Source organism: Sarcophilus harrisii, chromosome 4, assembly GCF_902635505.1.
Source record: "Sarcophilus harrisii chromosome 4, mSarHar1.11, whole genome shotgun sequence".
NCBI classification, from domain to species: Eukaryota; Metazoa; Chordata; class Mammalia; order Dasyuromorphia; family Dasyuridae; genus Sarcophilus; species Sarcophilus harrisii.
The window spans coordinates 298,821,054-298,847,963 of NC_045429.1; the positions used below are offsets into that span (position 1 = coordinate 298,821,054).

The 26,910-nt window shown below is 34.0% G+C and overlaps 1 protein-coding gene across 1 annotated transcript in view; it reads left to right on the top strand.

Moving 5' to 3' along the window:
- The window catches only part of LOC100919827 (myosin-8), a 40,703-nt gene continuing 13,793 nt past the window's right edge, over positions 1 to 26,910 (top strand). The window contains exons 1-27 of the mRNA XM_003759333.2: positions 1 to 41; positions 273 to 320; positions 3,050 to 3,275; positions 6,323 to 6,466; positions 6,570 to 6,726; positions 8,460 to 8,487; positions 8,584 to 8,695; positions 8,796 to 8,888; positions 9,202 to 9,265; positions 9,491 to 9,589; positions 9,682 to 9,785; positions 10,154 to 10,292; positions 11,315 to 11,433; positions 11,524 to 11,673; positions 11,775 to 11,945; positions 12,940 to 13,249; positions 13,363 to 13,430; positions 14,603 to 14,690; positions 14,779 to 14,896; positions 16,943 to 17,066; positions 17,166 to 17,302; positions 20,006 to 20,261; positions 22,673 to 22,915; positions 23,015 to 23,191; positions 23,293 to 23,438; positions 24,205 to 24,295; positions 24,385 to 24,774. Coding sequence (XP_003759381.1) covers positions 3,072 to 3,275; positions 6,323 to 6,466; positions 6,570 to 6,726; positions 8,460 to 8,487; positions 8,584 to 8,695; positions 8,796 to 8,888; positions 9,202 to 9,265; positions 9,491 to 9,589; positions 9,682 to 9,785; positions 10,154 to 10,292; positions 11,315 to 11,433; positions 11,524 to 11,673; positions 11,775 to 11,945; positions 12,940 to 13,249; positions 13,363 to 13,430; positions 14,603 to 14,690; positions 14,779 to 14,896; positions 16,943 to 17,066; positions 17,166 to 17,302; positions 20,006 to 20,261; positions 22,673 to 22,915; positions 23,015 to 23,191; positions 23,293 to 23,438; positions 24,205 to 24,295; positions 24,385 to 24,774 — 3,732 coding nt within the window. The 5' untranslated portion in view covers positions 1 to 41; positions 273 to 320; positions 3,050 to 3,071. The remainder of the gene's footprint in view (positions 42 to 272; positions 321 to 3,049; positions 3,276 to 6,322; positions 6,467 to 6,569; positions 6,727 to 8,459; positions 8,488 to 8,583; positions 8,696 to 8,795; positions 8,889 to 9,201; positions 9,266 to 9,490; positions 9,590 to 9,681; positions 9,786 to 10,153; positions 10,293 to 11,314; positions 11,434 to 11,523; positions 11,674 to 11,774; positions 11,946 to 12,939; positions 13,250 to 13,362; positions 13,431 to 14,602; positions 14,691 to 14,778; positions 14,897 to 16,942; positions 17,067 to 17,165; positions 17,303 to 20,005; positions 20,262 to 22,672; positions 22,916 to 23,014; positions 23,192 to 23,292; positions 23,439 to 24,204; positions 24,296 to 24,384; positions 24,775 to 26,910) is intronic.

A 26,910-nucleotide genomic window follows, 5' to 3' on the forward strand; every position in this document is an offset into this window, starting at 1 on the left:
CCCAGAGGCCTGAGTGTCTCATCTCCCCCAGCAGCCAAGAGGTAAGTGTCTAAAGATTTGGGAATAGAAAAAGAATGGAAGAAGAGAGCCTTGGTTTTCATTATACTTTGGCTTTCATATTACAGCTTCTTCTGTTTGGAACCCTCATTTTTGTATAAACTTGTCACCACAAGTTTTTAATTCTGCTGTCCAGTTTATATCCAATAGTATTATACTATGTACTGTATTTTGGAACTGTTTCAGTAACGAGGATTTGCTCTTCTTTTTTCTAGTACTGACTATTTTTCAAGGTGTATCTACTTCATCTGGCACTAAAAGAGGTAAGATCTACTTTATTAATCCTTTAAAATGCTATTTAGTTTAGTGGGGGAAATACTGTGTTCTTCATCATTTTAAAGGACATGAGTCTCCTAATGAATGTTTGTAAATATTTAATTTTGACAGTGTGTTGTTCAGGGACTCTGCAATAATACTCTGCAATAGGTTCACAGAAAATAGATTTCAAGAGTAGGACTTCAGCTGGGCTCAGACTATTTGGCTTAGTAAATGATTCCACTTTATTCTCCCTTTATAAAAATGTTTTGAATGCTATATTTTACAAGGTATTTTTTAAATATATCCTAGAATAACACCCATATAATTCAAAGTACCTTTTTTGTTTAGCATGTGCTGAATATTTCATGAATGAGTTTGGGGGATGAATTTCATGAATGAAAATATGAATACATTTAAATCTCAATTTAAAAGATTAATATAGATACTATTTTCTGATTTTCTATTAGAATAATTTTTTGCAGGTAAAAACGTGTAAGAACATTCTGTGAGTTTACTTTTAATTTTTAATTAGACCTATGATCTTAATGATTTAGGGGATCCCTATAAGAGAGATCATCATTTGCTTTAGAGAATCATTCAAGGTCCTAAGCTGAAATCCCTTGCCCAAGGTCATATTATGTCAGAGGTAGTACTTTACCACAGATCTTTACTTATTATTGAGGTGACATGTCACCTCTCCGTGAAATGTTGTGGTTCAGTCATTTTTCAGTTGTATATGACTTTTCATGACTGCATTTGGGATTTTCTTGGCTAAGATACAAGAGTAGCTTGCCATTTCTTCCTCCTGCTCATTGTACAGATTAGGATACTGAGGTAAATTAGTTAAGTGACTTGCCTAGTCACACAGCCAACAAGTACCTGAGATCAGATTTGAATTCAAGCAGAGTCTTCCTAATTCCAGTCTACATTCTCTATTTGAATACCACCTGCCTGCCTTTCTGAAATAACTTGCCTAAGATGAATCTTGATCTTTTCTCAAGATTCAATCTAATTACAATTGCAGAGCCTTAGTTTCTTAGTTTTTAAAATGAGAGTTTGAACTAGCCGTTCTTTACAATCTATTACAACTCTGACATTCAGTAAATCTATGTGAAATTTAAAGGGAAAAAACTAGGGCCATTTAGGGGCCCTAGGGGAAAAGAATAGTCATAAGAATAATGTCATGCAGTACTTGTAATTAAAATTCCTATTTTTGTACTGCTTTCCTTTTTCCAATCAGAAGAAAACACATAGAAATAAAGTGGAGAAATAAATCTTTTCCACTACAAAATTCTCATTGTTTTACTATGAGAAATTGAGTTATTAGTGGAATTCTTGCTGTAATGAAGAGTCAAGGAATAGTATCATGAAAGATTGTAAGGAATTAAGGAGAGGCCAACTCCATGGTTCACAGTTCAACTACAAATGATTTAGTGTGCTACACATAAACTAAAAGTTAAAAAACCAACCTCAAGGAAGGAGCATCAAACATTAGTATAAATATGCTCTTAAAAATAAGCAACAGATTAGTGAAATAACTACATATTGACCATGAAACGTTAAGAAAACAAAAATATTCAGACTCAAAAGCACTACAAATCTCAATTTCCTTTTCCATAAACTTCAATCTTTCTTTTTGAAGCATATTTTATATGCTTTTTTATATGAAGCATTTTTATATGAAGCATTATTTATAACCAGAAAGCCTTCACAGGCAGGAAATAACTGTAGTTGCTACAAAAAAAATCTCCTTTGTATTTAGCTGGTGATTTTTTTTTCCTTTTTCCATATTATTAAGAATATATATTCTTTTATATATATAAGAAACATATTATTAATATAATTAATAATAAAATATAATGTGATATGTAATATGATATGATATAGTGTGACATATGAAAAATTTAACATGATATGATAAAGTATATTAAAATCATATTCTGTTTCAGTGTTGGCCATCTAATTCTGAGGCAATAAGGCATAGCATTATAGAGATGGGTGTAGAAATAACTTTAGAGCTCATCTAGTTCAATTCTCCATTTTCCATATAAGGAAACTGAGGTCCAAAGAGGGAAAGATTGCAAAGATAGCAAGTGACAAAGTTGGAATTCAAATCCTTCTCACTCCATATTTATCATCTGCTTCATTGGGCCACATTGCCTACCTTTAAGTAATATGGAAAAACGATTTATAGCTTGCTAACAGTGAAACCCTAAATCAGCATCTCATTCCATACTAATCCTTTGAGTTCTCTTGGCACTAGTGAGTAGTAGCTAAGAGAGATACTTGGATTCTGTCCAAGGCTCCAGTTTTGGTATCATAGATTTAGATCAGCCTTCAAGATCAACTATACTAGAGAACCTTAATCTGGAGTACACAGATCTCCAAGGAATGTATGTATAAATTTTAGGGGGTCTGTAAACTTGAATGGGAAAAATATATCTTTATTTTCACAGTCCTTTAATTGAAAGTTAGTATTGCCTTTGATTATGATTTTTTTTATTGGGAATTTTTTGAAACAGCAAACAACATTATTCTGAAAAGGTGTTCATTGACTTCATAAGCCTGACTGTCAAAGGGGTCTATGACATAAAAATACTTCTGTCCTAAACAAATCCTCCCCATCATCATTTTACAAATAAGGAAACTGGGATTCAGGGAGCTTATTTTTCATATTTCTTTCATTTTACCTCATAATTCATGCTTACTATTTTTTCCTCTCATTTTTCTCTAGCAGAATTCTCTAAATTGCAGCCATGAGTTCGGATTCTGAAATGGCCGTTTTTGGGGAGGCTGCTCCTTACCTCCGAAAGTCTGAGAAGGAGAGAATTGAAGCCCAAAACAAGCCTTTTGATGCTAAAACTTCTGTCTTTGTGGTGGATTCCAAGGAATCTTATGTGAAGAGTACCGTACAGAGTAGAGAAGGGGGAAAAGTGACAGTGAAGACAGAAGGTGGAGCTGTGAGTAACAATATATAAGGACAAGTCTTTTCCTCTAGTTCAGGAATCTCCAACCAGCAAGTTATTTATAGATTTACAATGATATGTATGGACTTATTACACAGATCTAATTACTGGCAGGATTAGATGTCCTGACTTCTTTTTTTCAACTATTAGGAAGACTGTGTTTGACAACTATGTATAATGACATTACTTATGTATATATTAGATTCATTGGTGCCTCCTGGGATAAATACAAAAATCCTCTGGCTAGATAAAAACTCACTATTATATCTTCGGCATTACCTAACAGACTGCCATGTATTTATTTGTTTTTTTTCTGATCAAGAAGGGAAATGTAACCCATAGAAGAAACCCTCTACTCAGGGACCTTCTCAAGTGATCCTAGTTGTTCAGAAATGAACATGTTTTAAAAGTGCCTATAGAGTACAGAGCACTGTGCTGGATAAGAAATGAAATTTGCTATCTGTTTGGTTTGAATCTTCCAGGGGTTTTACAGGATTCCCACAGGGTGATAAAATTCTCCTATTTCCAAAAGCTATGTGATCTCCTCATTGTGGATATTCTCTTAACCAATGCAGATCTAAACTATATCCACAGCAATGTGTGATAAATTCATAGATCAATGTAGACAAAGAATGAGGTCCAAAAGAGAATCAGGAGAGGTTTCATGGAGAAGATGGAATTTGACCTGAGTTTTAAAAATTTTTAATTTTAATTTTAAAGAATTTGTAGAGATTGAAAAGAGAAGGAAAAAGCAGTGTAGAAGAATAGAGAACAAACTCTATTTGGTTCAAGAATCTTTAGTTTAAATCTAACTACAAATTCTTGATAGCTGTTTGTATTATTGTTTAGTTCTTTCAATTGTGACATTCTTCATGACCTCATTTGGGATTTTCTTGGCAAATATTCTGGAGTACTTTGCCATTTCCTTATCCAATTCATTTTCTAGATGAATAAATGGAAGCAAACAAGTTTAACCGATTTGCCCAGGATCACACAATTAGTGTATGAGGCCAGATTTGAATTCATGAAGATTAATCTTCCTCATCACAAACCCAGCATTCTATCTCCACTGAACTATCTAGCTGCCTTACTTTCTTATATTTATAGAATTAAAAATGATTTTCTGATTTACTGTTAGAATGATTTATCATTGTTCACTTTAAGTATGTAAAAGTATTTCTTGCATTCTTTTTCTGGATTTAGATTGTACTTTTGATCTCATTGGTATGGGGAATCCCAGTGAGGGAGATTAGCACCTGCTTTGCAATCTCAAAGAGCTGACTGGGACACTGAGAGTTTAAACCCCGAACAAAAAATATATCAGAGACCAGAAAAGCCCCAGGCTTTCATAATTTCTCTGAAGCAGTTTCCTCCTTACCTCAGAGAGTTGTTGGGAAGAATTTGTCTTGTGAGCTTTAAAGTTTTATATAAATATAAATTATTACTATTCCAGTGATAGGGAAGAGTGTGAACAATGAGAGAGTACAGAGGATATTTATGAAATAGTGAATAGATAAGTTTGCTTTGAACATGAAGTACATGAAGAGGAATAATCTAAGTATGGAAGAGTTAAACTAGTTCCAGATGGTAGGAGGTATTATGTCTCACATAATAAAGTAGCCTTTCTCCTTGCCAAGAAGACTACACTAAATACCCAAGTGATTTTATTCCATCCTATTCTCTCTGTCACATTGCTCCTTCTATCATCCCCATTTCTTACTTAATTTCAGTCTCTACCTGTCTAATGGAAGCTTTTTTGTTGCCTATGAATACAGCCATCTTTTCCTGGTCTTTAAAAACACTCTCACTTGCTCTGTCCATCCCCACAAACTATTATGCGTATTTCTCATCTTTAACACCTTTAGAAAGCCATTTATAATCATGATCCTCTCTTCTATTCTCGTTTTAACTTTCTTCTCTCTAGTTTCAGACCTCATTGTTCAACTAAACTCGTCCTCTCTAAAGTTACTAATAATCTCTTAGATGCTAAATCTTTTCTCAATCCTTCCCATAATCTCGATTATCATCTCTATGAAGATGATTCTTAGATCTATTTGCCTATCACCATAATTGCTAACATTTATTGAGTAATTAATATATGCCAGGCACTGTCTTCCCAACAATCCTGTGAAGTAGATATTATTATTATCCCCATGTTACAGATGAGAAAACTGAGGAAAACTGAAGGTAAGTGACTTGCCAAGGGTCACCCAGTTAGTATATGTCTGAGGCTTCATTTGAACTCTGGTATTTCTGATTCCAGTCACTGCATCAACCATCTGCCTACCCAGGTCACCTATTTACTTATAACGCCTCTGCTAATTTCCAATCTTGCATCTCCAACTGCCTCTTGCACATCACAACTGGATTATTATATATATATATGTATACATATACATATACATATACATAAATACATATATATATATATACATATATATATAATAATCCAGTTGTGATGTGCAACTGCACATATTAAAGTCCTTAATAACCCTAACCCACCACCATCCTACCATTCCATGCTTCTCACATTTTGCTCCCTTCCATAATCCAAAAACACCAACCATTTTGCTATTCCTTATATAAGGTACTCCATTTCCTGGCTCCATGCATTTTCATTGGTTTTCTTTCATCTCAGGAATTCTCTCTCTTCTCCTGGCCTCCTTGGCTTTTTTCAAGTCCCACCTAAAATTCTGCTTTCTGTTATAAACATTCCCATATATATTTTATTCATACATAGCTTTTTGTAAGTTATCTCCCTCATTAGACTGTGATCTGCTTAAGGGCAGGGTTTTTGTTTTTTGCTTTTCTTTGTATCTCCAGCCCTTAGTACAGTATCTGACACATAATAGATGATTAATAAGTGATGATTTGCTTTGACTTGACTTTATTACTGGGTCTCCTCATTCATCCATAACTTTACCCTATTAGTGCTTACTAGTAACTAGTGGTTTCAATGTTTAAAAAAGTAAAAATCACTCTCCACAAAATGCCTAGAGCTGCTTACTTTATGCAAAATGATCTCTTCCTTTCCTTGTCAGACTCTCACAGTGAGGGATGACCAAGTCTTCCCCATGAACCCTCCCAAATATGACAAGATTGAGGATATGGCCATGATGACTCACCTGCATGAACCTGGGGTCCTGTATAACCTGAAAGAGCGTTATGCAGCCTGGATGATCTATGTAAGTGCACTTTAAGTAATTCTTTTTATTTGCATAATGTCTTTGAGGAATCACTACTTTGACAACCTACTTGTCAACTGATTAATTTTCTGATTTCCTACAGACCTATTCAGGCCTCTTCTGTGTCACTGTCAATCCCTACAAATGGCTGCCAGTATATAACCCAGAAGTGGTGACTGCCTACAGGGGCAAGAAGAGGCAGGAGGCCCCTCCCCACATCTTCTCCATCTCTGATAATGCCTATCAGTTCATGTTAACTGGTGAGAAATTAATTTCTTTTCATATGAATCATATTTACATTGTACTTTCATTATAACACATGTGAAATATTACTTTTATCACTATCCCAGATAAAGAAGGTTCAAATGGGGTAAGTAACTTGTGGGACATTTCATAGCCACCAAGTATCAGAATTATGATATCAATTCAAGCCTCTCCTGGTCTAGCACTCTTTTCTCTATACTATATGGCCTCTTTCTCATGTAGATTAATCTTGTAAATTATATTCCTAAATTCTCAAATTCTTAGAAATAGCAAGCTTATCTTTCCCCTTTCAAATCCTCAAAGTGTCAGCTATCCCTCCCTGATATGAACAACTATCAGTCTTCCTTCAGTTTGTGATTCATCATTGTCCAACTGAAAAAAAAAACCATTTCTATACTCTAGGAACTACTGCTATTGCGGTTTATGCTTTGGTTTTAACTATGCATTTAATAACTATATTTTCTGAATTTCAAGAAATGTTTATTGTAATACTCTACTCCTAAATGCTTGTGAAACAAAAAATGATGCACACCCTGCCTTTAAAGAGCTTGTAATCCACTAGGGATGATAGTAAGGATTTCCGATCTGATATATTCCTTAATAAGAATATATTTTCTTTTACAAAAAAATTAGACTTTCTCAGAAAATTTGTGGGATATTGGAAAGTACTTGATCACTGGATTCAGAGAGCCTAAAATCAAATCCCATCTTTCAAGCTTACTATCTATGTGATCTTGGCCAAATTACCTCATCTCCCTGAGCCTCAATTTCTTTATCTATAAAATAAAGATGCTATACTAGATCACATCTGAAGTCCTTTTCAGTTCTGGAATTATAATCTGTGATTTATGATACTTATATACATGTTTCTATTAAGTTTTTGCAACTCAGAAAATCACAAAGATCTTAACTTCAAACTCCATCTTATATATAAGGAAATTGACACCTAAATAGGTGAAAATGATTGCCCTAATGCTCATTTACACTACTCCATGGAATCTATCCTTGTCTGCCAAACAAAACAATATATGCATATGTGGGTATAGTTCTTCTAAGAACTATTGGAAACTATTGAAAAATCTTTACTCACTCTCCTTATTTCCAGAAACAGAATCTAGCTAAATACATTTTCTTTTCAAATATCAAATATATTAGCAATAATAATGAATTTTCTTTATTTTTTTCCTAAAAGGGACCAAATAGATTTATATGCCATTCATTTTAAATCCAGAGGTTGTTTAAAGAATTTAAGTGCCCTACAGTATGTTGGGGAATGGACTAGGTGCTGAGGATACAGAGATATGATTAAAACAGTTCTTGCCTTCAAGGGGCTTATATATTTTGAGGGGTTTTTCAAGTGAAAACTGTATAACAACCTATTGAACATTGAATGAATGGGGGTTTTTTTGGTCAAGTTAATTTTTATCATTTTCACATGAAGTTGGTAATCAGAAGTTAGCAAGAGTATCTCTCTATATATTTACACACACATGCATACACATGCATGCATAAACATGCATAAACACACCTATATATACAGGCACATATGTATATCCAAACCTATGAATATATATATATATGTACACATGTGTATGTATACAGGTGTATCTGTACACACACATTAATTAATACTAAAATATATAAGCTCTTTTGACATCAGATGCTTTTAAAGAACCTTTATGCTAAATGCCAATTTTCACTATAAAAATATTTCTTTTTTCTTTCTTAGACCGTGAGAATCAGTCAATCTTGATCACGTAAGTACACCATATGCATTTTTGTGCCCATTTTTCAAGTTATATTGATTATATAGTTCAAGGGTCTGAACTGCTTCATTGATTTGGATTTGGCAGTGGAGAATCTGGTGCTGGAAAGACTGTAAATACCAAGCGTGTCATCCAATACTTTGCAACAATTGCAGTGACTGGGGATAAGAAGAAGGAAGAGTCTTCTGGAAAGATGCAGGTAGGTTCTTTATTAAAGTCAAATTAAAAGTCTCTCTCCATGCTCTCAAGTATATAAATACAAACACCTAAATATAACAATTGCTTCCTCCTTTTTTAAGGGGACATTAGAAGATCAAATCATCAGTGCCAATCCCCTGCTAGAGGCCTTTGGAAATGCCAAAACTGTGAGGAATGACAACTCATCTCGTTTTGTAAGTTTCTTGGTCACTAAGACTCTTATATAGTTCATAGGACTAGACCTCTCATGTTTTTTTTTCTCCCACATTTATAATTTCTTTTTATTATAACTTTTTATTTACAAGATATATACATGGGTAAATTTTTCAGATTGACAATTGCAAAACCTTTTGTTCCAACTTTTCCCCTCCTTCGCCCCACCCCTTCCCCCAGATGGTAGGTTGACCCATACATTAGACCTCTCATGTTTATGAATTTGTGCATTCTGTTTATTGTGTATGTTTTATTTGTTTACAAATTTATAAATCTTTTTTTTTCCCTCTCAAGGGAAAATTCATCAGGATCCACTTTGGTACCACAGGGAAACTGGCTTCAGCTGACATTGAAACGTGTAAGTAACAAGGGAAGTGAAAATATTAATTTGTTGAGGTTTTCTGTTTGGGGTATTCTTCATTTGTAGATCTTATAAATTACCAATCTGCTGTCAAAAAGTACTGCCTATGATAAATATATTTTTATATGTTTTTTAAATGTTTATATGTTTTTAAATATGTTTTTTTTTCATTTCTGTAAACTTTCTAAATTTGTCAAAGCTCACATTTTTCTGTCATTTCAGATCTGCTAGAAAAGTCTCGAGTTACCTTTCAGCTAAAGGCTGAAAGAAGCTATCACATTTTTTATCAGATCACATCCAATAAGAAGCCGGAACTAATTGGTAGGCACCATTTTAATTTATTACCTGGGTACTAATACTCTCATTAGCAAGTGCAAACTTAAAACCATGTGTCTTTTACTTTATGTGCTTAGAGATGCTTCTCATCACCACCAACCCATATGATTATGCCTTTGTCAGTCAAGGGGAGATCACTGTTCCCAGCATTGATGATCAGGAAGAATTGATTGCCACTGATGTAAGTAATTTCTACAAAAAAGCTGGTCCTCTTCTGATATGAAGATGGTATCACTGGCTCAGTGTCAATATAGAGGACATATATGTTTGATTTAGTACTAGCAGGTTCTGTTGATGGCTTCATATATTTGTCTGACTTTTCCGTGGCTACCTTATGACATCCCTTGAGATGTAGCATTTAGCCATGTAACAGTCTGGAGTTTTTTTCCATGTAAAATTCTATGTAATACATGCCATATATTATGTGACAAATTCATGACACATCATATCTTGTAACTAAGAAAATCAATAAATGCTTCTTCCTAAAACCAAATGAAATGTTGAAAATATTATGCCTGATCTCTGTCATTACTCTTCTTTTTTTTATAGAGTGCTATTGATATCCTGGGTTTTACTTCAGAAGAAAAAGTGTCCATTTACAAGCTTACAGGAGCTGTCATGCATTATGGGAACATGAAATTCAAGCAAAAGCAGCGAGAGGAACAAGCTGAGCCTGATGGCACTGAAGGTAACAAATCTAAACAGAAACAAATTTTTAACTAATCATTGTTGAATACATACATACATATAAATATGACATAATATACATATGACATACTGGGGGTGTCTAGGTGGCACAGTAGAGAGAGCACTAGGGCTGGAGTCAGGAAAACCTGGCTTCAAATCTGGCTCAGATATTTTCTATTTTGTGACCCTAAGCAAGTCAATTAATCCTATTTCTGTCAGATTCCACATCTGTAAAACAAGCTGGAGAAAGAAATGGTAAACCACTCCAGTATGTTTGCCAAGAAAACCTCAAATTGGGGGTCACAAAAGAGTTGGATAGAACTGAAAAAAAGTTGAACAAGACATATATACTCTGTGTGTCTGTGTGTGTGTGTGTGTGTGTGTGTGTGTGTGTGTGTAATTTGAGGAGGGATAATTTACTAAGAACAGGAAGGTAGATGACACATTGAATAGAGCACTGGGCTTAGAATCAGGAAGACTCATCTTCATGAGTTCAGATCTGTCCTCAGATATTTATTATCTCATTATTATTACATAATATATATAACTATTTATTAATTGTGTGATTAGGCAAGTCACTCAACTCTGTTAGCCTCAGTTTCTCATCTGTTAAATGAGCTGAAGAAGGAAATGGCAAATCACTCCAGTATATTTGCTGAGAAAATCCCAAAATGGGTCATGTAGTCACAAGCAGTTGGACATGATCAAAAAAATGGCTGAACAATGACAACAAACTCACTAAAAACTGAAAATATGAGGGAAGAATGTGACTTCTGACCTGAATTGATGATGATGATGATGATGATGACTATGACAGTCCCAAGGGTATTTGAGGATATGTGAGACAAAAATTTATCTTGGCCAGTGGAGGTCATGAACAGTTTAATGGAAATAATAAGTCATAATATTTCAAAGGTTTTTGGTGGTCAATTATAACAAATGTTGCTGCAAAAAAAACCTTGAATGGTAGGTTGGGAGGGTGGTAAGGATGATAATCGGATTTTATTTTATCTTACCCCACAGTTGCTGATAAGGCTGCCTATCTTCAAAATCTGAACTCTGCTGACCTCCTTAAAGCATTATGCTACCCTAGAGTGAAAGTGGGCAATGAATATGTCACCAAAGGCCAGACTGTGCAGCAGGTGAATTCATTATTTAAATTTATTATGACTCACTGATATATCCTTGACATTCCTTTAGCAGTTCTATTAATTAACACTTGGTCTTTGAAGGTACACAATGCTGTGGGTGCCCTGGCTAAAGCTTTATATGAGAAGATGTTCCTGTGGATGGTCACTCGTATCAACCAGCAGCTAGACACCAAGCAGCCCAGACAGTACTTCATTGGAGTCCTGGACATTGCTGGCTTTGAGATCTTTGATGTGAGTAACCAAATTCTAAATACATCAGTCTACATCATAACTTGATTTACCACAGCATTCCTTGTTTCTCCAGTCTCACTCAAAGGGTTTGACTTTTTCAGTTCAACAGCCTGGAGCAGCTGTGCATCAACTTCACCAATGAGAAACTGCAACAGTTTTTCAACCACCACATGTTCGTGCTAGAACAAGAAGAATATAAGAAAGAAGGCATTGAGTGGGAATTCATTGACTTTGGGATGGACTTGGCTGCCTGTATTGAGCTCATTGAGAAGGTGTGTTTGGTCTTCTTTGAAAAGTGGTTTAAGCATATCATCATTCAATGTTCATGTTTTTTCTTATGCTCTTCAAGGATAGCCAAAGCATCTCTTGTCATTTTAATTATATTCCTTTGGGTTAGAACTTGGGATATTTAAAATGTTGCATTTCATAATTTGGAAAGAACTTCCCTTTTCCAACTCATACATATAAATAATGAAAGAGAACATTTTCTTAGAACTGACATGGGACCTATTTTAAAGCCAATGGAAAGCCAAGTAAATGGGCTTGAGTTTTTTTTCTAAAAAAAACTGCTTTCCTTTATTATAATAAAAGATATTACAATTTAAACCAAATATACTTTGGATTTTTATTTTGAATATTTCATAAATGACATACCAGAAAAAATATGGTCCCACTTTTCCTATAATTACAACCAATCAAACAGCTACTCTATTCAGAAGCAAGAAATCAAGGACCAGAATTCAAATTATTTTAATTCTTTCCATGTAAATAGCAAAGAAACTTTAAAATATTAAAGACATTTAATTATAGGGGTTATTTTAAATCTCAATGTAATTATAATATTACAGGATACATACTTCTGGATCAGCAAGGTTGGATTTAATGATGAAAACTGTAACAGTAGACTCTCTTGCCTAAAAAAAAATTTTAAATGTTGTAAACAACATTTAAAAACAAACTCTTACTGTAAAATTTGGACCTGAACATCTTTTTTTGTTTAAAAAGAAAAGTATTCATAATGGAGTTGTCCTATAACATGGTGGTTGTGATGGGACTATGGCATAATCTGAGGGACAACTCATTAAATAGGCAGAATTGTTTTTAATATGTGCAATCAAATAATTTTCCCCAAATAAGGGCATTTTCTTGATCTGTGACATGAAGTTGCTTAATTTAGATCTATGCATAACCCAAAGAAATGGCCATATCAATATTTGCTTTTGAAAGAGGATGGTTTAAAATTAAATTCTCTCATCTGTCTTTTAGCCACTGGGAATTTTCTCCATCCTAGAAGAAGAGTGTATGTTCCCCAAGGCAACAGACACATCTTTCAAGAACAAGCTATATGATCAGCATCTTGGCAAATCCAACAACTTTCAGAAACCCAAGCCTGCCAAAGGGAAGGCTGAGGCCCACTTCTCTCTTGTGCACTATGCTGGCACCGTGGACTACAACATTGCAGGCTGGCTAGATAAGAATAAGGACCCCCTAAATGAGACAGTGGTTGGACTCTACCAGAAATCCTCCATGAAAACTCTGGCTTATCTCTTCTCTGCATATGCTGCAGCTGAAGCAGGTAAAATCTATGATATTTGTGTAAACATGTTGATTTTTATAGATTAACAAGTCACATTCCAGAGCCCAGAGTCTATTTTAATTAATGTGTTGTTTTTATTTTTTTCATCTCAGAGGGTGGAGCAAAGAAAAGTTCCAAGAAGAAGGGTTCATCTTTCCAGACTGTGTCAGCTCTTTTCAGGGTACAGTGCAAACTTAATTCAACATTCCTTAGTCAATTTCAAGAAATGTTTATAATTATTGTACCTTGGATAGATTTTTGTTTGGAGGGAGAAGGAAATGCGAATTTCTTATCCTGACCACTTGGGTATTAATTTTTGTGCTGAGGATGCTGAGAAATTAGGCAGTCCAGGAAACCAGACCTACCTGGAATTTACAGACAAAGTCTACATAATTAAGGCAAGACTAGTTTTAATACCCAAGAGAATCAAGTGAGATGAGGACCTTGAGAAATATGCCCTTGAGGAATAAAGAGATTTTAAATATCTTTAAATTCACCAGTCATGGGTAAGCTAGATAAGTTAAAGGAGTTTGTAGAATCATTTTAGTGTTTAGGAGGTGCTTTTATGGACTGTTTTTGTGTATCTGCCTTTTCCTTTATTCATTCTGACCAGACTATAGCATATGTTTCCATTTCTCCTTCTCAATACTCATCAAGACTGGGAGGAATCATGAACACATTGGACAAAAGCGTCAGAGGTAGTATAGTAACCACAGCAGCAGTAATAGTATCTAGCATTTTTATAGTATGCTAGGGCTTGCAAAGTGCTTTACATAATTTATCTCATTTAATCCAAATACACACACATATTATATATGTAAATATATACACACAACACACACACACACACACACACACAGAGTAGGTTAATAGGCCAAGTCTAAAAAGGTCTGTTTTATAAGATAAAAAGTCCTTTACTTGGAATTTAAAAAGTCAACCTCACAGAATAAGAGGGGAAAAAATTATGACAAAACTTCAATTTTTCCAAAAATTTTCTTGGGGAATTAATGGACTGAAGTTTATTATCAGTCAAAATTTTGATAGTTTGCCTTTTTTGTGGCTAAAAAACAACAGCAACAAAACCCAGTATGATTGTAGGTTGTAATGAGAAGCACTGTGTCCAGAATATAGGAGGCAGCAAATTTCTTGTAATCTAACTTGATCAGCTGACATGTGGAATATTTTTTTCAATTCTAGATACCATTTTTATATTTTTAATTTAAAAAGGTGATTCCTTTGTAAAAAGGTGATTCCTTTACAGGTTAAACAGGATTTTAGGTTCCTTCTGATTCTGAGGTTATATGATTCTTATGTCATCTACATTCATGAAATTTTTGTCTTTTGGTCTTCTAGGAGAACTTAAACAAGCTGATGGCCAACCTGAGAAGCACTCACCCTCATTTCGTACGATGTCTCATTCCCAATGAAACCAAAACTCCTGGTAAGAGAATCTCAGATTAAAATATACATGTTGGCTCTGAGGTTTTTTATTTCCCAAGATGGTAAACAAATATGGTGGTTTCTTTCAGGTGTCATGGAACATGAACTTGTTCTACACCAGCTGAGGTGTAATGGAGTGCTAGAAGGCATCAGAATCTGCCGGAAAGGATTTCCAAGCAGAATCTTGTATGGTGATTTCAAACAGAGGTCAGCCTTTCCCTAATCTCTTTCATATAACACAGCAATGCAATGTTATTTAATACTGTATATTTCAGGTTTAACTGGTTAAGTGAACACATAAGATGTTGCATAGGTAGAATACCAAGATGGATAAAAATGTAACACTCTTTGAAGATGAGAACTACACTTGGATTAAACAGCAGAAAAACAGATTTTCCCAGGATACAGTTAATGCAGTTTCACGAAGGCAAAGCAATAAATAGGCAAAGTAAAAATAATATTGGATTTGGAGTCAAATTATATAGATCTGAATTCAAATTACACTATTATTTTTACTCTCTCTGTGACCTTGGACTAGTCATACTCTCTCAATTTTCTCATCTGTACAATGAGATAGTTGGCCATGAAATCTTTCAGTTCTTCAATCATTTTTTAGACTTTCTTTTTAATTTTTTTTATTTAATAGTATTTTATTTTTCTCCAATTAGATGCAAAAATAGTTTTCAACATTCATCTTTGTAAGATTTTGAGTTCCAAATTTTTATTTCTCCTTTCCTTACCTCCCTCACCCCAAGACGGCAAGCAATCTGATATAGATACATGCACTATCGCATTAAACTATTTGCAAAATAGTCATGTTTGGAAAGAAGACTAAGAACAAAAGAGAAAACCACAAGAAAGAAAAAAGAAGTAAAAATAGTATGCTTCAATCAACATTCAGACTCCATAGTTTTTTCTTTGGGTGTATAGTCAGCATTTTCCTTTATGAGTTTGGAATTCTCTTAGATTATTGCATTGCTGAGAGAAGCTAAGTCTATCATAGTTGATTATTTTGCATTGTTGCTGTTACTGTACTATGTTTTCCTAATTCTGCTCATTTCACTCAGAATCAGTTCATGTAAGTCTTTCCAGATTTTTCTGAAATCCTCCTGTTCATCATTTTTTATAGATCAATAGCATTCCATTAGATTCATACACTACAACTTGTTCAGCCATTCCCCAATTGATGGACATCCCCTCAATGTCTAATTTTTTGCTTCCACAAAAAGAGGTGATATACGTATTTTTGTACATGTGGGTCCTTTCTCCTTAATGGTCTCTTTCTTCAAACATTTTGATTTTTATCTTTCTTCTCATGTTATCATTAGTATTTCTTTGGATATATTTATTGTTTAGGATTTTTGTTTGCTTGTTTATCCAGACTTCTGATTTCATCAAATGAAGGAAGCTCACTGGGAGGAAACCTACAAATGTATAGAAGCAATTGTATTACAACTTATAGTTTTAGAACATTTCTTGGAGGGGGGGGTGAGATGTTAAGAGTTTTCCTAGGATCATACTGCACTGTGTCAGTGAATCAAAAATCATTTAATGAGTGCTATGTGTCAAGAACAATTCTAAGGCTAGGGATTTAAAGAAAGGCAAAAATACGGTTCTTGCCTAAAAGGAGGGCCAATTCTAGTAGTGAAAACCATGGTAAATAATTAGGTACATACAAAATATATAAATAGCAGATAGAAGGTAATTTGAGAGGAAAAGACATTGACAGAAACAGAATTTGAATTCAGATTCCAAGATGGAAATTTTCCAGGTCTGGAGCCAAGAAGATCTAGATTCAAGTATAACTTCAGACACTTAGTAGACACATCCCTAGACATGCCATTCATTCATAAAATGTGAATAAGAACAGTAGCTATCTCCTAGGGTTATTGTAAGGATGAAATAAAATAATAATTGTAAAGCACTTAGCACAATGTCCAGCACATAGTAAGCACTATAATAAATATTAGTTGTTAGATGAACTATTTCACTTGAGATTCAGTTATATTAACAAATTCATTCACCAATTGTTATTTATTATCTGCCATTTACTCAATGCAGGCCTTTGAAGCTATCTAGTCTGCACTGCTAGGAATATCAAGGTATATGACACATAAGTCATTTGATTCATAGTATTATCATTTTTCTATTGGTGGAAGTTAATTGAAATCAACAAATAAACAACAAGTTAATTACCTACTACACTAATATTTCAATGGATTATAACACTTTCCAATTTGTTTAATCTAACAGATACAAGGTTTTAAATGCAAGTGCTATTCCTGAAGGGCAGTTCATTGATAGTAAGAAGGCTTCAGAGAAGCTTCTTGCATCTATTGACGTGGATCATACCCAGTATAAATTTGGTCACACCAAGGTATAAACACTAATTCTTTGTTTCCAATATGATATAAGTGACTTCCATATTTGTGTTTCCTGAAAAATGAAAATTATTTGTTATCTTTTCTTTGTTAAGGTTTTCTTCAAAGCTGGTCTTTTGGGTCTCTTGGAGGAGATGAGAGATGACAAACTAGCACAGATTATCACTCGAACTCAAGCCATGTGCAGAGGATTCCTCATGAGGATGGAGTACCAGAAAATGTTGCAAAGAAGGTAACAAAAATAACAATAATGTTTCTGTTTTTGTTTCAATTCTCCTGGAGACACAAAATCATCAAATTTTTAGCACTAAGCCTTAGGAAGAACCCAGCTGTCCCAATCCCAGTTAAAGCAGCAATCCCCTAGTTAATATTCCTAAAAGATTCGTCTTGGATACTCCCAGAATCAAGGAACTCACTACTTCATACAGCAGAGTATTTCATGAACTCAGAACTTGATTACAACCTAACTTGTTTGCTTGCCTCTAATCTCTCCCCACCAATTTATTCTATATATAACTCTCAAAAAACTTTTTTTGTTAAGAAAATTTTGATCATGTTACAGTCTTGTTTAGGAGCCTATTGTAGTTTTCATTGCCACTTATCAAATCCAAATTTCAGTATTCAGATGCCTGAAATTTTCGAACTAAGCTGAGGCCTGGTCTCATTATTCATTATTTATGAATATGTCAAAGCTCAAGAGCTGGATACTTATTGGGTCCTTTTTCACTGCACTGTACATTTTTTCTTCATCTAATAGATACTCTCATTAAATCTGAAGTAGATATTCTCATTAAATCTGAATCCATTTGCATTTCTTTTGAAAGTGCAGTTTAAAGATATCAGGAGCAAAAGAGATATAGTCTAATAAATATAATTTCCTGAGTCTAGAAGAAAGATTGGATCCAAGTTATGTGTGCACAATGAGCTAATTCCATATTTTTATTTTTAAAAGTTATATAAATTTTATTTTAATTCCCAATGATAAACTTAGAAATTGAAACACATCAACAAAAAAAATACACTTATGTGTTTTAACACATCTTTTAGCTTGTTGCATCCTGCTACAGTAGAGTATATTGTAAATTGTACAATTGATGTAAAAGTCCAAGTGTAAAATCTCCATGTAACTGATCAAAAGAATACTTTATAATGTTGACAGATCTTTTCCATTTTTCTTGTATTTCTTGTCCTTCCTGTTTCATCATTCAAAGTTCTTGGAATAATCTCTGTCTTTTTCTTCCTCTCCTTCTCTGTCTCCTCTGTCTCTCTGTTTCTCTCCTCTCACTTGTCGTTTTATGAGACATTACTGCTTGTTATCTTCTACCTTTCTCTATAAGATTTTTGAAATTGAATAGAAATTTTCCATTTGAATGAGTGTCCCTGGACTAATCTCCAACTCAATAGAGTTGGATAGAAATCTCAGGCTAAGTTGGAATGGTCCTGGACTCAACTAGTTCCATCCAGATAACAGAATGAAACCACTTTATCCTGATTCTTTGGGGCGGATCTCTCAGGGGAGAGCTTCTCTGAGGGCGTTTCTTAAGCTTTTCCCCCAAAGTCTGAGAGAAAGAATGAGAGAAAGTTTTAGGGCTCCCCTCATCACTATTAGTTTCTGATATAATCCATGGCCCATTTTTAAAAAGTAACATTTATATATTAATTTTAAAGGGAGAGGGAGTACTTTGCTATTTCCAAGATATCTAAAGGGATAATTTTTTCTATATTTATCCCTTCTTTTGTAACTGAATTATTTTGGTCCTCTTCAAACATAAAGGACAACAAAAACAAAAACAAAAATAGGCAATAGATAATTTTTAGGGTTTTTTATGTATTACATTATTTAAAATACTGATTTTAGAAATTTTGCTTTCATTTGTTTTCTTGACTTTACAAAGGATAAGGTTGGGAATTTCAGATCATATATAAGCAGAGAATTTATTAACTGATATGATTACTTTGTGAATTAACATATTAATCAGTAAATACTAAGTACTCAACAGTGAGGGAGATACCTACCTCTTTACTTATTCATCCTCAGTTCTTTTACTCAATTGTTTAGTTTTTGCCTGGTCTTGATAAATTGCTCCCATCTTTCTTCTGCATCAGCCAAATTATCAGCTTCTTCAGGAAATACCATATTCATATATTAATTTAAGGATTTAAATTTAAGCATGTTCTTTGAAGAGAAAGAATCAATCTTATTGAATTATGGCCTCAAGGAAATTGTTATTTAATTCAGGAAAGAATATAAAATATAACTCCTGAACACAAGAAGCTCTAAATCTGGTTGGAGAGATTAGATTAACATGATGCAAGTAGAGAACTCTATGAAACAATAAAACAATATATCATCAAGTACTATTTAGGACACTGCAATGCAGAGTTTAAAAAAAACTGAGAAGTCAGTAGGGTTTCAGAATAATGAAAAGAGCATGAAATAACTATATACCAGCTTAGTTTAGGAATGGAAACTTACAAACATCTCATGATTTTGATTCGAATAGCAGTGGCCAAGAAGTATTGTACTTCCTCACCTTACCTTCCATATTATTCTCATATTATTTTCCATGTTTTCCCACACATTATTTTGAAAATCAGGTCCTATATAATATTGTACATATACTCAAATATGGGTATGCCTATAGTCTTACCAAAAAAGACAAATTATGGTTGTTAATAAATAGAAATTCCCAAATGCATCTTTATGTAGACTTGTTATTCATCAGAATTCATTAATAAAGCAGTATCAATACAGATTTTATCTAGAAACAGAATTAACATTATTTAAAAATAGGATGACATTTGCAATAATTCAGTTTAAAAAACCAAACACTTACCATGGGCAAGACACCTGTATTATGCCCTGATACTACTAGTAATAACTTGTCTAGTACAGAGCTATAGCAATTCAATTTGCCCTTTTGTTAAATTTCAGGGAAGCCCTCTTCTGCATCCAGTACAATGTCCGTGCCTTCATGAATGTCAAGCATTGGCCTTGGATGAAATTATTCTTTAAAATCAAGCCTTTGCTCAAGAGTGCTGAAACTGAAAAAGAGATGGCAACCATGAAAGAGGAATTTGAGAAAACAAAAGAGAGTCTTGCAAAGTCTGAGGCAAAAAGGAAGGAACTGGAAGAAAAGATGGTATCTCTCTTGAAAGAGAAAAATGACTTGCAGCTCCAAGTTCAATCAGTGAGTATTCAACATTCAAATAAGAGATTACTATTATTGAAAGCATTCTAAAAGTAACACTCTATTATTCTACAGTAGCAATGCTTTGGATTGATGGAGAGTCACTTTTCTACAAGATATTCACATGAATCTAAACTAAACTTTAAGTCCCTCACTGAGGCAGACTTGAAGGAGATTTTTCTCTTTCAAGGATTTTTAGAGTTTTGGGGTCCCTTCTTCACTAATATAAATTCAACCCACTCATAGGATATAATCTTTTTCATATGTTGTTAGTCTTTTTGCTGATAACTTTTATTTAAATTTACTTATTTTTATTTTCGTGAGGGATATTGGTGTATTATAGGGGTTTGCACTCTTTTTAATGTGGTACAAAGTCTGTGAAGCATCTTATAAAGATGCTTCATCTTCTGAGATGAAATCCATCTCAGATAGGATAACAAAGTGGCACAGTGTACAAACATTAGGGCTGGAATCAGGAAGACCTGAGTTACACCTGTTCTCAGACACTTACTAGCTGTATGACTCTGGGCAAGTTGTTTAACATTTGTTTATCTCAGTTTCATCATCTATAAAAATGGGAATAATAATAATACTTACTTCCCAGAGTTGTTGTGAGGATATGATAAGATAATGATTGTAAAGTGCTTAGCACAGTGCCAGGCACATAATAAGTACTATATAAATGTTAACTCTTATTTTTCAAGTATATAAAATATAAGTACATAGGATTAAAATTATATTTAAATACAGTTATTAATACTTTAAAATAATTTTATGGATCCTAGATTAAGAATTCCTGGTAAAGTTTTTTTTCTCTGCTTTGTGTCTCCATGGTTTAGATATAAAGACTATATTATCTCATAAAAAGAATTTAATAATAAAAAGAATTTCCTATTTTTTAAACAGCTCGTGTAATAATGGAATTAGTTGTTCTTTGACAGAATTCATTTATAAATCCATTTAATCTTATGGTTTTTTTCTTCTGGGAGTTCAATTATGGCTTTTTAAAAAAACTGAGTTATTTAAATTTTCTACTTCTCATTCTGTTAATCTGCATATTTTATGTTTTTTATAAATATTGAGCCATTTCAGTTATCAATTTAATTGTCCATTTAATTAGACCAAATGGTTTCAAATAATTTCTTTTATTTTCTCTTCATTTCTTGTGAATTCTCACTTTTCCTTCTGGCAATTTAGTTTTCCTCTCTTTTAGTTGATAATATTTTTTCCTAAAAATTAGCTCCAAGTCTTATTAATTCAGTAGGCTTTTTTTATTTTCCATTTTGTTAATCTATGATTTCTAGAATTTACATTTCCATATAATTGAGAAGTTTTTTATTTGTTTTTCTTATTTTTCATTTTAAGATACATATACAACTCATTTACTTTGTTTTACTTTTGTTGATAAAAGTTTTTACAGATAGAAAATTTCTATTCACAAAAACTGACTTCTTCCCAAAGAAATAGCTAGATGTGGACTTATGGTCAAAAAGGCCACAGCTCTAATTGTATGCATATGTGTCCTTTGCCTCTTTCTTCATCACTGGAATGTGATCCTGGTAGTGGTATCACTGAGTCAAAGGATTGGCTGAATCCTTTCTTCAGAGGTCCTTTGTTGTTGAGGGATCTGCAGAAAGGATAGGTTAGTGTGATGATCAGCAAAGAATGTTTTTCTGCATTTTTTGGATGTTTTAATGACAATGCTATCCAAGACACTCTACCTTCTTACTCCATGCTTTTCCCTGTCTGTCTCTCATGCCTAAAATACTCTCCCTTTTTATCTCTGTCACTTCCTTAGCTCACCTTCTATAAAGGGCCTTCCCCAATTCCCCTCAAAGCTAGCAACTTCCCTTTATTATTACCTTTATTTATCTTATATGGACATATTTATTGATGTTGGTCCCTCCCTCCCCCACCACATTAGTTTGCAAAATCTTTGAGGACAAGGACTATTTTTGCTTTTCTTTGTATCCTCAGTGTTCAGTACTAGGCCTTACTCATAATAGAGGCTTAATAAATAATTATCAACTTGGCTTGGAGTAGCAATTATTTTCCAGACAATAAGAAAGCAGAGGCAGTGAAAGTAAAAATTTTTCAAATAAACCTTTGTCTTCTGAATGTCATCCAATAAAGCATTTCTTCTAGTAGATTTCAATACTTATTTTTACTCTTAAAGACAATCATCCCATTATAAGTCCTGTTTCCTAGGAAGTTTGGTCAGGTTTCCATGGGTAGACACTTTATTCCTACTTGTTTTTTTGGCATTTTTGAAGCCAACATAATAAAATTAGCTATGCTTCTTTAAAATAGAAAACATTCATCATAATTCAGTAAGTGTGGTTTTTTCTCTTCAAAGAACATGTTTAAAGTTTAAATCCCTAAGGCAATAATTGAATGCATTCCCTCCACAGGAAGCTGATAGTTTGGCTGATGCAGAGGAACGATGTGAACAGCTTATCAAGAATAAAATCCAGCTTGAGGCAAAAATCAAAGAATTAACTGAAAGAGCTGAAGATGAAGAAGAAGTAAATGCTGAACTGACAGCCAAAAAGAGGAAATTGGAGGATGAGTGTTCTGAGCTTAAAAAAGACATTGATGACCTTGAACTAACACTAGCTAAGGTGGAAAAGGAAAAACATGCTACAGAAAACAAGGTTTGAGCTATGTATTTAAATTTTTGTCATAAGTATTCAGCACTACTGATAGAGTTAATGTGTTTTATGTTAAAACAATCTTGCTCTCCACTTATTAAGGTGAAAAATCTCACAGAAGAGATGGCAGGATTGGATGAAACCATTGCTAAACTCACCAAAGAGAAGAAAGCTCTCCAAGAGGCCCACCAGCAGACCCTGGATGATTTGCAGGCAGAGGAGGACAAAGTGAATACACTAACCAAAGCCAAAACCAAATTGGAACAGCAAGTGGATGATGTAAGTCGTAAAAAATAAACTTCTTTCCTTCTGAAAAAGAAAACCAAAAAATAAAAAACTTACTTTAATATTTAAAAACTACTTACATCTTTCTAATTCAGCTTGAAGGGTCACTGGAGCAAGAAAAGAAACTTCGCATGGACCTGGAAAGAGCCAAGAGAAAACTTGAGGGTGACCTGAAGTTAGCCCAAGAATCCACAATGGATATGGAAAATGACAAAGCACAGCTTGATGAAAAACTTAAAAAGTAAGCAGCTTTAAATGCAATCTTTGAAATGGAAAAAAACCGCAACCACACACAAATTATAATGGCCACTCTTGACCAGGAGAAAGAGTAAAAAACAAACAAATAAATAAAAACTTCCCTCACTTCTTTGCAAAGTTGGAGATGAGGAGAGTGGAAAATAGATGGGTACTATGGGATGTGGAATATTTCAAATATTATCAGATTAATTTTATGTGATAGTTTTGCTGTATTACTCTTTTTCATCTTTTTTATTCTTCCTTATAAAGGACAGATTCTTGGATAGAAAAAGAGAAGGAATATTTGGAAATGAAGATGATATAAAATTGAAAGATAGAAATATTATTTAAGCAGTTTTGTTTTAATTTTGTTGCAAGGAAAACAATATCTATATGAGACTATCTTTTTTTTTTTTTTTGAGATTGTCTTTTTAATTCACATGAGTCAGGCTATAACCCCCATAGGCCCTTCTAGTGGGAAAGTTGAGGCTAGTGTATTACCTGAGCTCAGAAATTCTAAACTGCTTAACTAATTAGGAGAATGTATTAAATTTGGCACTGATAAGGCCAGCTTCCATGAGCAAGAGGGCCAACCAGACTGCCTAAAGAAGAGTGAAGCAGTCCATAGTGAAAATAAAGCAGTTCAAATATCCCATGTAGATTGGCAAAAGGATTAGGCCCATGGGCAGGCTCTGAACTCCTAACTTGGGTGAGACAGGGAGAACTAGATTAAAATAAAATAAAACACTAACAGTTTGTTGTTCTAAAAGGAAAGAGTTTGAAATCAGCAATCTGCAAAGCAAGATTGAAGATGAACAGGCAGTGGAAATTCAACTGCAGAAGAAGATTAAGGAGTTGCAGGTAAAGTCATCACTTCCTTGGGTTCAAACCCTCAGAGAATTAGCTATTAATAGGAAGGGGCTAATGGATGTGCTTTTCCCTATTGCCAGGCCCGTATTGAAGAATTGGAGGAGGAAATTGAGGCAGAACGCGCCTCCCGGGCTAAAGCTGAAAAGCAGAGATCTGATCTGTCTCGGGAACTTGAGGAGATCAGTGAGCGCCTGGAAGAAGCTGGTGGAGCAACTTCAGCTCAGGTGGAGTTGAACAAGAAAAGAGAGGCTGAGTTCCAGAAGATGCGCAGGGACCTTGAAGAGGCCACCCTGCAGCATGAAGCCACAGCTGCCACTCTACGCAAGAAGCACGCTGATAGTGTTGCTGAGCTTGGGGAACAAATTGATAACTTGCAGAGAGTCAAACAGAAACTAGAGAAAGAGAAGAGTGAATTGAAGTTGGAGATAGACGATCTTTCAAGTAACATGGAGATGCTCTCCAAAACTAAGGTAGTGTAGGAGCTTACATATAGCTTTCTAAATAGTATTTTATTTTTCCAAATACATGTAAGATAGTTTTCAGCACTCACCTTTGCAAAACCTTGTGTTCCAAATTTTTCTACCTATCTTCCTGTCTCCCTTCTCCCCAAAATCACAATATAGGTTAAACATTACATATATTTTGGTTACGAATAAAAATAATCCTCCCCTTCTTTGTAGAGATGAAGAACAATGAATGTGAAAAGTTGAATAGACTGTCATATTTGGTTGATGTGGGTTTTGCCAAGCTGCTTGTTTTCTTTCTTTTTTTAATTATTTATAGTTTACTGAGAAGAGAAAGATAGATATTGGGTAATGAAGATAAAGTTAAAACAAGATATCAGTAGAAATTTAGTACTCTTAAAACCAACAGTAGAACATGCTAAAGATATCTAATTCAAGAAAAAAGAAAAATAATCAAAATAAGATTTAATATTATCTTGATATTTCTAAATAGTTTCTTACTCATCTTCCTCAGTTGTGACTGTTTTGATTCTTTCTACCTGTCACACCTGTTCTATTTGTTTAAATGTACTTCCTGCTACAAATGTTGAATTTTCTTCTTTCAAAATGATATAATTTTAGTATGAATTTTCTTGCAGATTAGTTTCAGGTTATTGGAAGATATTCACCAACTTACAAACTGACCTGCAGCTGTCCAGTTCTAAACTTCTGTGATATAGACAGGCCCCTAAACCTGTCAAAACTTCCAAGTTCTCAAGGATAGATCTGGATCAGACTTTCAAATCTACCAAAAAGTTGGAACAGCAGAACTTAATTTTTAGAGCAATATAATAGCACCCAGGAAACTTTTTAATATATTCAGATATACAGAACTCCTATGTTAGATTAGAACCTTGACTCTAAAAATAAACTAACCAACCTACTCCTGATTTCTAGCCTGAGAAGACATCTGTGATGTAGTGGGGAAAGCACTAAACCTAGGCATTAAAAATCCAAATTCTGGTTTTGATTACCATTTTTCACCATGTGAACAAGGTCAAACTATATTAGTGTGCTCTCATTAGTAAATTGAATAAGCTAGATTATGTGATCTCTAAAATCTCTTTCCCCTTAATATTTATGATTCATTTTGTCCCTGAATATGCTAGGAGTTGATCTAGGTTTAGAGAAGATTGACTGGCAGTAGAAGCAAGTTTCCTGAAATAGAATTATAGATTTAGAGCTGACTCCCCTCCTGCTTCCCCCCATTCATTTATATATTAGAAAGTTTTAAATTACTTGCCCAACATCACACAGCTAATAAATATCAAAGGCTGGGAAAGGATCCTGATCTCTGGAAATCATGCTACATGATCTTGACCTAGATCAAGAGGCTCCATAGGCAAGTCAGGAGTCATATAAGTTTGCTCATAGTTTAACAAGAATCCATTCTTTGACATATGATTGTATAGACTTTGTCTGAAGACCTATAGTGAGAAACAATACACTGCTCTGTAAAGAAGCATTTTACTTTCAGATAGTTCTAATTGCTATGAAGTTTTACTTACATAAAGTAATTCTGCTCCTTGCAATTTCCTCCCATTGCTCCAAATATAATCTTTACACATAACAGTCATTCAGTTCTTTATCCATACAATTAGATTCCCTCTGGCAATATCATTTACTCCCTTATGAATCACCAAAAATTAGTAGTAATGACCAAGTCAAACAAGTCACTGACCTAGATATGTGTTTCAGGAATACAATAGATCTCTGTTGTCAGATACTTTGGAATCACCTAGAGAATTGATTCATTGTTTTATTTTTCCATTGTCTGTGGACAAACAGCTTTAATTTGAACAGGTCAAGATTTCCCACTGCATCCAGGGCCATCTCCAGTCATCTTGACTTATGTCTTGCCATTCTGATGACTCTGGAGGAGAAAATGAGACTGTTGAATTTATACAACTCTGTCTTACTTAAATCCAATTCCCTTGCAAGTCAAAAACATCACCCATGGTTCTCTTTGAGAATGAAGGACCAATAACAATCTTTTCCCAAATATCTTATAGTGTCTAAGTCATTCTTTAAGAGTAAGTGTTGAAGGAATTAACATTAGTTTCTCTAGATCTCCAAAGCCTCTGAAAGTCATTACTTTAAGAG